Source organism: Canis lupus, chromosome 3, assembly GCF_011100685.1.
Source record: "Canis lupus familiaris isolate Mischka breed German Shepherd chromosome 3, alternate assembly UU_Cfam_GSD_1.0, whole genome shotgun sequence".
Lineage (NCBI taxonomy): Eukaryota > Metazoa > Chordata > Mammalia > Carnivora > Canidae > Canis > Canis lupus.
In genome coordinates this window covers 63,416,522-63,427,306 of record NC_049224.1, presented here as the reverse complement: position 1 = coordinate 63,427,306, position 10,785 = coordinate 63,416,522, and the positions used below count along the sequence as shown (strand labels likewise).

The 10,785-nt window shown below is 43.7% G+C and overlaps 1 protein-coding gene and 1 long non-coding RNA gene across 5 annotated transcripts; one reads left to right on the top strand and one right to left on the bottom strand.

The window, feature by feature from the left end:
* Nucleotides 1-1,276: 1,276 nt before the first annotated feature.
* Nucleotides 1,277-3,052, bottom strand: LOC111095258. 2 transcript variants are annotated; one of them, XR_005357180.1, is made up of 3 exons: nucleotides 2,875-3,052; nucleotides 1,702-2,690; nucleotides 1,277-1,444 (listed from the first exon to the last, which is right to left on the bottom strand). It is a non-coding gene; the product is annotated as an uncharacterized LOC111095258 (long non-coding RNA). The 2 variants fall into 2 exon arrangements; XR_005357181.1 differs by lacking the exon at nucleotides 2,875-3,052 and having other exon boundaries at nucleotides 1,279-1,444; nucleotides 1,702-1,849; nucleotides 2,153-2,797.
* Nucleotides 2,303-10,785, top strand: MED28 (mediator complex subunit 28). 3 transcript variants are annotated; one of them, XM_038533309.1, is made up of 5 exons: nucleotides 2,303-2,488; nucleotides 3,081-3,147; nucleotides 4,251-4,363; nucleotides 5,632-5,847; nucleotides 9,904-10,785. In XM_038533309.1, the coding sequence occupies exons 1-4, from the start codon at nucleotides 2,339-2,341 to the stop codon at nucleotides 5,827-5,829; spliced, it is 528 nt and encodes a 175-aa protein (XP_038389237.1). In that variant the 5' UTR covers nucleotides 2,303-2,338; the 3' UTR covers nucleotides 5,830-5,847; nucleotides 9,904-10,785. The 3 variants fall into 3 exon arrangements, with proteins under 3 accessions (XP_038389237.1, XP_038389236.1, XP_038389235.1); XM_038533308.1 differs by lacking the exon at nucleotides 9,904-10,785 and adding an exon at nucleotides 7,209-7,895; XM_038533307.1 differs by lacking the exon at nucleotides 9,904-10,785 and having other exon boundaries at nucleotides 2,304-2,488; nucleotides 5,632-7,895.

Here is a 10,785-nt window from a genome sequence, read left to right as displayed (position 1 = left end):
ATTTTTAATATTTTAAAAATTTGACATGTAAGAGGATATTATGAGTTTCAAATGATTTATAGAGAGGGAATAAATATGGACATGCATATTTGTGTTGTTTGTCAGAATTAAAGGAAGTCAGGCAGGAATAGGGAGTAAAGAAGTTCCTCTGCGTATCCATGTCCAGAAGCTCCTTTGTCAAAGATGGAGAAGTGGAACCACTGGCTTGTGGAAGGAAGCTAGAATTAGAGTTCTTCTCAGTGACTCATAAGGCAAAGCAGGGATTTGATACAAAGCTTTCTATCCGGCTTTTTATAAACAGGAACAAGAGAACTCTTGTGTTTATCAGAGTGTGGGATCCAAAGGGCAGGACTTAACCCTGGATCCATGTGCTTATCTAATCTGGCTGAGATGAAATTTAGTTGTCACTGCAGGTGCATTTGGCTGCCAGGTATTACACAAACCCTTGACTCATCTCAGAACCACACTCTGAGGCAGGTGGTAATTCCCATGTCTGTCTATCAGCACTAGGCATGGCTATGGTGAGCACCAAATCCAAAACAGTAGTGGTTTAGAATATGGTAGTATTAAGAGGTAGCTGAAGTAGGGAATCCAAAACTGAAGCAGCCCCATGGTCATAGGAAATCCAAGCTGGGAAATGTGTATCACCACCTAGCTTCAAGGCTCTCTTGCAGTCCCAGTTGGCAATTGGAGTTGAAGACTACATGTGGATGAGAAGTGTCTTTTACTTTTGCAAAAATGTGAAGTGATTCCAACTCTTTTGTTTTTGTAAAAGTTACATATATTTAAGATATTAATACCGTTAACTGGCTTATTTAAAATATATTTTTAGATTGTTTTTAATACCTATATATTTTACCTATTCTAAGTTTTAATTGAATAAATACTGACACAACCCATACATGTTTGTAGTACAAAAATGTTTGTAGTACTCAATATTTTAGGAGTGTAAAGGGTTCCTAAGACTTAAAGTTTGAGAACTACTAGAGTCCCCTAGTTCCTTATGGTGTTGTTTTTGTTCAGTCAACAAATATGCCGGGCAGTTTCGGGTGCTGAGAATACAGGTGAACAAGAAGGCAGACCCTAATTTCACGGAGCTTGTACTCCCACTCCTGTTGGTGTTTTTGTGTCCGGTGACTTTGTCAACGAAAACAGATGAACACGGCCATTTCAGATGAACAAGGTAATATGTAAGAGCTATAAAGAAAACTAAACAGGGTGGAGCGGCTGGGAGTGTGGGGCTAATTTAAACTGACACCAGGAAGATTACTTTTGGTTTCTGTTATTTTATTTATTCATCAGAGACACAGGCAGAGGGAGAAGCAGGCTCCCTGTGAGGAACCTGATGTGGGACTCGATCCCAGGACATCACGGCCTGAGCTGAAGTCAGATGCTCAACCACTGAGCCATCCAGGTGCTCCTAAGATCACTGTTGCTCCAAGACCTGATGAGCAAAGGGGAGCCTCTGCTTTTTCTGGCTACTTCTGCCTCCCTGGCTCCAGCCCTACTGGCCTTTCTGTGGTTCCTTAAAATATGCCAGGCAGGTTCTTCAAGCCCCCCCATCCCGGTCTAGAAAACCTTTCTGGTTAAATTTTCATTCTAGTCAGTCTGTCCTGATCTCTTTAAGAAAGACTTCAACCACCCATCTCAAATCCATCGCTAGCCATCTCATTGGGCTTCATTTTTCTTCTTAGCACTTACCTCTATGCGGTACTGCTATATATATGTGTGTGTGTTTGTCGCTTTCCCACAAAAACAGTAGTAGACTCTACAAGAGAGACTCGGGTGATCGTTAAAATCCCAGAATAAACAGAGCCTAGGACATGGAAGGCTCGGTAAATGCAGGTAACTGTGAAAAATATAACGGGGGAAAAAAAAAACTTGCTTCTGGAAAGATAAGTTAGTGCTAAAGGGAAGCTACTGAAAGACCGCATAGTGGCTTTAGTGTAAGCACAAATACCTAAGGCGGGAGGAGCTTTAACACCCGCAAGTGTTTTCTGCCCTAACCCGCCCCTCCGCACAGAGGATTGAGGAGTGACTCTGCCAGTTTGTTCCCGCTCCATCCACGGGGCCTAGATTAGTCACTGGAGCGCGGTAAGCGCTCAATAACGCGCAATGACTGGGTGCCTCCCGCCTTCCACCAGCCGCCTACCTGAGCCCAGAGGCCGAGAAGGCTTGGCCGAAGTGAAACCAGCACTCGCAGCTTCCGCGGAGCCCGAGGTCCGCCTACGGCGCCCGCAGAGTCACGTGACGGGCTGCGTCACGTGAGCCGCGGGCGCCAGTTCCTGCGCAGGCGCAGCCCCCGCCCCCCCGCCCCCGCCAGCGCGTCGTTCCACAAATGGCGGCTCCGCTGGGAGGCATGTTCTCCGGGCAGCCACCTGGGCACGCGGGGGACTCCAGGGGCCAGGCTTCGCTTCTTCAGGCCGCGCCGGGCCCTCCGAGAGCTTCTAACAGTACCTTGGTGGACGAGTTGGAGTCCTCTTTTGAGGTAAGATGAGATCGGCACGTCTGTTTTCCCAGCCTCCCTTCTTCCCTGAAAGGCGAGCTGCGCCCTGGGCTCTTGTCTCTTTCGGCGATGCCCGCATCGGGCTTACAGATTCGGGGGCGGGGAGGGGGGGCGCACAGGCTTGGGAACCTGAGTCCCTTGTTTTAGTCTGCACGCTGAGCGCTGGCCGGAGTTGTGCTCGGGTCTGCGGGCGGAGACGTGAAGTTCAGGTTTCCCAAAGCACGTGGACCTGAAGCTTGCCCTTCCCCCAGCCCGGGACCCGTCTGGGTTCGCGGCCGGTTGTTCGGGTTCCCCACCCCTCCCCCACCCCACCCCACCCCCACCCCCACCCCCACCCCCACCCCCTCCGCCTCCCCTCTGGGGCCCACTCCTGGTCGCTCCCTCCCGCCTTCCTGCGTGTTGAACACTGGCTCATCCACCACGGGTAACGTCAGCCTGCTGCGCCCTGGGTCCTTTCCGCCGGGCTCCAGACCCGGTCGGCCCACTGCAGGATTCCAAGACAAGTCCTTTCTTGCTCTGAAGTAAGGCTTTTGACATGTGAATGACGTTTTTCTTCCGTGTTTGGGTCACACAGGCCTGCTTTGCCTCTCTTGTGAGTCAGGACTACGTCAATGGCACGGATCAGGAAGAAATTAGAACTGGTAAGAATTCGTTCTTTGTAGACTGTGTTCGTGCCTTCATTCAGCAAGGTTTCTTTTCTTTTTTTAAAAATTTTTATTTATGTTTTCATGAAACACACAGAGAGAGGCAGAGACACAACACAGGCAGAGGGAGAAACAGGCTCCATGCAGGGAGCCCGATGTGGGACTCGATCCCGGGTCTCCAGGAGCATGACCTGGGCCGAAGGTAGATGCCCAACCGCTGAGCCAGCCGGGCTGCCCTCAGCAAGGTTTCCAACCGCTGATTTCACACTGGATGCGTTTCAGTTCCATTTGTATCCTAAGAGAACTTTTCCAGGGAGTAAGATTTATGCAGCCGTGTCTAGATGCTGCTGTTCAGTTTACTAATTGACATGTCACTCATAATGATCCCCTTAAAATGAGTTTTCCCTTTTGGTATAGGACAGTGACAGCCAACAGGGCATACTGCTCTTTTTTTATTATTATTATTTTTTTCTTAAAAAAAAAAAAGTTCTGGGGATCCCTGGGTGGCTCAGCAGTTTGGCGCCTGCCTTTGGCCCAGGGCGCGATCCTGGAGTCCCAGGATCGGTCCTGCGTCGGGCTCCTGGTGTGGAGCCTGCTTCTCCGTCCTCCTGTGTCTCTGCCTCCCTCTTTCTCTCTCTACATCTATCATGAATAAATAGATAAATAAATCTTTAAAAAAAAAAAAAAGTTCTGATTATTTTTTGAAGGTGTCACAGAGAAAAGTCCTTGTGCTTCCCCTACCTGAATTCTTTCCCCAGAGGCAACCAGGGTTTCTGACTTTTTTTTGTACCATATTTTACATGTTACATTTTAACTGGAAGTCATGATGCTAATTGCTAAAATCTCTGGGTTTTCTCTCTTCAGAGGAACTCTTTTGTGTTGTTGTAAGGTATCATTTACCTCATAAAAGCACAAATTATGTGCTATTTAATGTTGGTTAATACATGGGGGTTGGGAGTCAATATCACTCCTGCGACCAAAATTAAAATTCCAGATTACATCTATGGAAAGGTGATGTTTTGATATTTTGACTGTTCATTTATGAGGAAGATACATGTATTTAGTGTTTTTCTTAATATTTTGGTTTTTTTTTTAATAAGGTGTTGATCAGTGTATCCAGAAATTTCTGGATATTGCAAGACAGACGGAATGTTTTTTCCTACAAAAAAGATTGCAGTTATCTGTCCAGAAACCAGAACAAGTTATCAAAGAGGTAGGAACTCACTTTTCTCTTCAACTTTAAGGAAGAGCACATGTTATCAGGGTTCCCTCTGTGCTTTAAATGAGATACACACCCTTTTCCCATGGGTTACAGTAGGTCTTTATAAAATGAGTATAAACGTTGCTAGTTGTCAGTGTTGAGGACAAGCTGGGCCGGTAGTGGAGCCAGGGGGTGGAGGTGGCAAGATGGGCTTCAAATGGAGCAGTTTCATTTGCTGGCTTTTGTGGAAGACTTTTCTTACAGAAAAGGTTCTGCTGCTTGAAAAAGGTGGAGAAGCCATTAATGTAGATGACAAGCTCATTTTGGAAGGAAACATCCCTGGCTGCCTTACACACGAGATGGGTTCAAGTTTTGTTCAAGGAATCCAAGATTAAATGTTCTGTTTCAGGTTCCTTGAGACTCAGGATTTCATTTATCTCAGTTGTTTGAAACTGGAGCATTTGGAAATGTGTTGGGGTTGTCACAGTGACTAGGAAGCTTTATTGGCATCTCGTGTTTGGGGCCAAAGCCTGCCTCGTGCATTGTGGAAGGGAGAAGAATCATCTTGCCCAAGAAGCCTGGATGCCCCTAATGAGAAGCTCTAAATCGAGATGATTGGTTTTGGTACTTTTTGGAGTAACTATTCCCAATTAACTGTAACCATTCTATTTATTCATTGATATCAGCTGCTGAGAATGTGAAGGGTAAGATGATATTTTTACAGTTTTGGCATGTCAGATCATTTTCTGACTTGAACACTTGAGTAAGAACATAGGTGTGTTCAGGGCCAGGCCTTAAAAAAGAATTATAATGCTAGTGTTCATTTAAAAAGCTCTGGAAATATGAGATTCTAATATTTCATTCTGAATGCATAGGACAGTGGTCGTGGACTCTTTCTAGACTGTTGTTAACGTTTGTTTCAGATTCTCAGTGTTATAGATTCTGAGCAGTAGCCTTTGGATGGAGAGACTGGGAGCCTGGGGACCAGGATGGGAAAGAGCCTGGTTTTCTTTGGCTGCTTTTTGGTACTTTAGAATATTGGAACGTCTGTATTACTTATTAAAAGAAAATGAAAAATAAAAGCCCTCAGTGTTAGGCAGGCATCTTCCATTGGAGGAGTGGCTCTGGGTTGTTTGGGTAGTGGAACCAACCAGGGTAATGGGCGTACAGTGGTTGAATTGATTCTCTTGTTTTGAATTTACTTCTTAGTGCTCTTACCAAATCGGAAACTATTTTCATTTTTCCTGAGTTTGCTCTTACTTCATTGTCTTCGTTTGTAGGATGTCTCAGAACTGAGGAATGAATTACAGCGGAAAGATGCTCTGGTCCAGAAACACTTGACAAAACTGAGGCATTGGCAGCAGGTACTGGAGGACATCAACGTGCAGCACAAAAAGCCAGCTGAAATCCCTCAGGGCTCCTTGGCCTACCTCGAGCAGGCGTCTGCTAATATCCCTGCACCAATGAAGCAAACCTGAGTCAAAGCCGGCCTGAAGGTGATCCAGTGTGTGAGCCTAAACCCAGTGTTGACGAACATCACTTCTTGTGGATACATTTTGGAAGAACTCTTTACCAAAGAAAGAGATGATTTTTGTTTGATGAGCTCACCTAAAGTTTTCCGTTTATTTTTATAAGCGTTATTTCTTGAGTACTTTATAAAATGCCTCTATAGTTTGGGTAAATCCAGTAAATTTTCTTGTCCTTAGCAAAGTTTAGACTGTTAGTGTGATGCCACTTACAGATTTCCCTTCTGTGTTTCTTTTTTTCTGTTTTTGTTTTTGTATGACTTGTGTTTCCAATTTTATTTTTTTTTAATTTTTTTTTTTAAATTTATTTATGATAGTCACACAGAGAAAGAGAAAGAGAGAGAGAGGCAGAGACATAGGCAGAGGGAGAAGCAGGCTCCATGCCCCAGGAGCCCGGCGTGGGATTCGATCCCGGGTCTCCAGGATCGCGCCCTGGGCCAAAGGCAGGCGCTAAACCGCTGCGCCACCCAGGGATCCCTGTTTCCAATTTTAGATTAGTTTGTGTGATATGATCTGAGAATGAGAGGATGAGGGTTTTAGTTTTAGACCTTTTATGACAATTATCCCTTAAGTGGTAGTACAGAGAAATAGGTAAATTTGCATGTGTCAAGACTTTAAATTACCTCAAGAAGAGGAATCTAATACAGTGATGTTTGTAATGCATCCAGAGCTCTCAGAATGAGATTTTGTAAATAGATTGAAAGGATTATAATGTCCTACGTTACTGTAGTAATAGTACAGTAGGATCCTTATGTTGATGTTGACTTTTATTTGGGGAAGTTTATATTTTGTGTGGTATTTTTCCCTTTTTGGGGTGGAGGTGTGTAGTAAGAGCAGTGATATGATAAATTTTTACATTCTGCAGGGATGAGTCAGTTTAAGGGGACAGACCTTGTTTTTAGCATGACAGTTGAGGTAGGCATTCATGCAGTATGAGAATTTAAAGTTTGCTATGATCATCTCTTTTGAGTTTTATTTGTGTCATTTTTGTTTTTTGTAGCAGAATTTTCCACTAAGGATGGTCCTTGCTAATAAGTGACATTGATTCCAAAGGACTGGGGCGTCTAGGTGGGGAATGGGCTGTAGGGGGTGACCCTCAGCAAACTCCCCATCCTCAAAAATCATGGGAGCTTCAGTGTTTGGGAAGACATTTTACCCTCTTGTTGGTTACACGGACCAATGAGATTTTCAATTGAGCTGCCCTTAAGAAATACAGAAGGGCATTGCTCTTGGTGCTCCCTAGATGGGATTTTCCTTTTTCTGTTGTTTACAGTCTCTTATCAGATTATATTTCCTAATGTAAAACAAATGCTCTATTGTTTTCTAAACAGGCAGTACTTCTGCAGCCAGGCATCCTGATTTGTTTTGTTTCCTTCAGCCTTGAAGGCTCCTCCCTACCTAACATTGACATCCATCCATTCTTGGTTGTTTGGCCTGGATGCCACCTGGTCCCTGAAGCCTCTGCGTGCCCTCTCTGCTGCACCCCAAGGACATAGGACTTCCTGTCTGTTTGCCAGCCTTGTTTGATTTTCCCCCGGGGGGGGGGGGGGGCGTTAGTGATTTATATCTCTCTCTGTGCCCCTCATGAGAAGTAGGCATTATTCCCCTCAATGTACAGTGACCACTTATTTGTCTTTTATGCGTAATGCTTATTATTCATTTTTGTTTGTGTGCATGTGTGTAGAGTATAGAGCCTGGGGCCAACCCCCCAGTATAGATTAAACAAAGCTTTTAAAAGTTGTTTTTACTCATTATATGACATAAAGGTTGTTAACCTGGCCACCTCACACTAATTAGAAGCCCTGATTGGCAGCTTTAGATTTCTTGATTAAAAAACCCAAATAAACGGGTTAAGTTTTAGGCAGTCATTCAGTAATAAAGAGGTTCTTACTGAAAAGATTGAGAACTATTCCATTTGGTGCTTAGTGAAAATATTTTGAATTCATGTAAGTACCAATTAATTGCCATTTCTTTATTCAAAAATTTTCTGTCAAATAAATAGTAATTTTTCAATCTTACTCGTTTGTAAATATCTTTTTCCTTTTAATGACCTCTTAATTGTTGATGAACATAGCAAACCCTCTGAGCTGCTGTCTCCTTCAGTGAGATGATAAACTATCAGCTGGGATTTCCCTTACTTTTCTACTCCCAGAGTGACAAACCTCCCCACCCCTTCAGGGCATCCTTTTGTTCTTGCTATTTTATCTCCTGAAGTGCCTATCCTGTGTAAGACCAGCCTTTTCACTGGGGTCCTGGGTCCCAGGTAGTTGGGTGGTGGCCATCCCCTACATTGTAGTCTACTGGATCATTCCCGCCAGCTCACAGAGTTCATCTCTCATCTTCAGCATTCCCCTGGGTGCCCATCTCCCTGCCCCTTGTTCACAGTCTCCAGCGTCTGTCCTTGTCCCTTCTTTCTCTAGGCTGCCCGCCCACCATACCATCACTGTGCTGTGATGGTTACTAGCCACTTTGCTCTTGCAAAATGGAATGGATACTTCAACCTATTTACTTGGATTCATTCTCTGTTACATCTTTCCTTTTCTACTCAGCTTGTCAATGTTGACATTTCTGAGTGGTCCTGAACTCCTGGAGGCCATGGAGGAGTGCTGCTCAGTTCTCCCTTCAAGAGAGTCACTGTGGAGAGGACAGTTACCAGAGCTCCGCCTTCGGGGGTCAGCTTCACACATTCCAGAAAGCCATGCTCTCCTGGCTGTGAACCAAGCACAGTTGGGGTACTTGCACCAGGTCATTTCTGCCCAACATGGGACTCTCCTCGTGGGAGTCTTTGCTCTGAAACTTCCCCTGGCCTGGCCAAGACTCCTTAGTGTTGTCTTGTTGTCAGCCTCTTTCACCCAAATCTTCCTTGGCCTCCCTTTCACAAGCGTCACCTTACACCCGTAGTCTGAAGGCTCTTCCTGTCTTATTCTTCCTCTCCCCTTCATGCTACACATGATTTTTCCAGAAAAGGGGGAGAAAAACCTGTCCTTAGTATCCAGACACTGATCCAGCTTTACTAGGCTATATTATTCTACTGTTGGACATAAACAGTCTCAGTATACCAACCTCAAAGTTGCTCTGAGACCATGTAAATGTAAGACAAAAGCACCTTGTCATTTTGTCTAAGCTCAGAGAAAAAAATAAGGTTACAGCATAATCCATGAAACATCCTCTGGCTAAAATGATGTGTTGTTTTTTTTCTTTTAACCATTTTCAGCTTCATCTTCACTCTAGTCTGCTCCCTACAGTTAAGGGTTTTTTTTTTTTTTTTTTTGAGGCACTCAGTCATAGAATTGCCCGCACTTGTTTATAGCATCCAATCTAGAGTAAGCCCTTGCATCCTTAGACTGTGCTTGAAATCACCCAGCCAAAGCCAAAATTCTAAAATAGGTTCTAACACCCACTTTCTGAGAAGCCCTACCATTCTCCATGATAAGCATTTTCCCCTTACTACAACAAGAAATAAACCTAACTTGTTCAACTATAGATGTAAATGGTGGTCTCTGAGCTGGGGGCATTGAAATCCCCAGGTAAATGTCTTAAAACTCTCATTGTGTTTGGGGATATAGCTCCTGGACAACCTGACATGGATATTAGTGGCTATGGTCTGAGAGAGTAGACAGTAGGATGAGATTTGGGGCTTGTCTCATGCACTGTCCAACTGGCAAGGAAGACCCATGATGGTAGTAACCAGTGCCCCAATGGCTGCAGATTCCACCAGTGGTGCCTCAGGGAAACGTTCCAGTGGAAGGAAACTTTGACAGTACAAGGATCAAACATGGGAAAGTAAGAGGGAATATTATACACAAGAACAGTGGAGTTGGCTGGTTATCACTTCACTGTCTTGACTCTCCTTGGAGGAATAATGACAAACTAACAGCACTTAACAAATAGAATAAATCTTTAAAGTAAAAAAATAATAATAATAAATTCCATCCTCAGGGTGATGGTGGAGATTAGTGCTACCAGGATATAGGGAGAACAGTACATAACACAGCTCCATTTAATTTCTCAACCTCGCCCTTGCAGAATCCAGATGGATCATGGAGAATGCGTAGAGACCAAATAGCCTCAAGTTCAACTATTGTGTTGGATGTTACATGGATGCTAGCACAGCTAATAAAGGCTCAGGTACATGATATACCACCATTGCTTGTGCGAGTTCATTCTTTTCTACCCTAATTAAGAAACATTTTATAGCAATCTTCCTTTCCAGTTTTGCTCCAGGAATACGTTAGCCCTATTGCCTGTTGCAATAGGGCCTACCAAGATTTATCACCAGATCTTGCTGTTTCTCCCTCCTGACTCAATCCTGAATCAGTTCATTCCTCTTCATCACTTTTCTTCCCAAGCTATCACCGTCTGGACCACTCGCTCTTGAGAGATTGATAGAATCAGATTATGCACACAAAAACTGGAACAATGTCTTATCTATCAAATTGAGTTTCTTCGTCAGTATTATCTAGGGTACAGAGAGGTAGGATTTTATTCCTGTTGGTGAAGGTGTAAACTTGATAGAAACTTCTGGATGGTAATTTTATTACATCAGAATGCTTAAACCTGTATGTTTTGATGCTTTACTCAAGGAGTATGTCCTGAAGAAATAAATGGTAGAAGCATGCATAGATTTAGTTAACAAAGATGTAATTATTGCAGGGTAAAATCTAGAAACTTAACCATCTTTCACTCACTTGCAACAACAAGAAAGAAATTAAATAGATGTAGAGTCTCAATACTCAGTCCCTGCAGAAGGTGTCCTGCTGAGTTAAAGGACAGTCATCAGGGGTTGCAGTGTTGGAAGGTTTCAATAAACAGAACTATCTACATAGTTTTAAAAACACAAAATACAAGCATTATCTTACAGTGCTTACCTTAAGCAGGAAACGAGATAACTAAAAAAAAAAAAAAAAA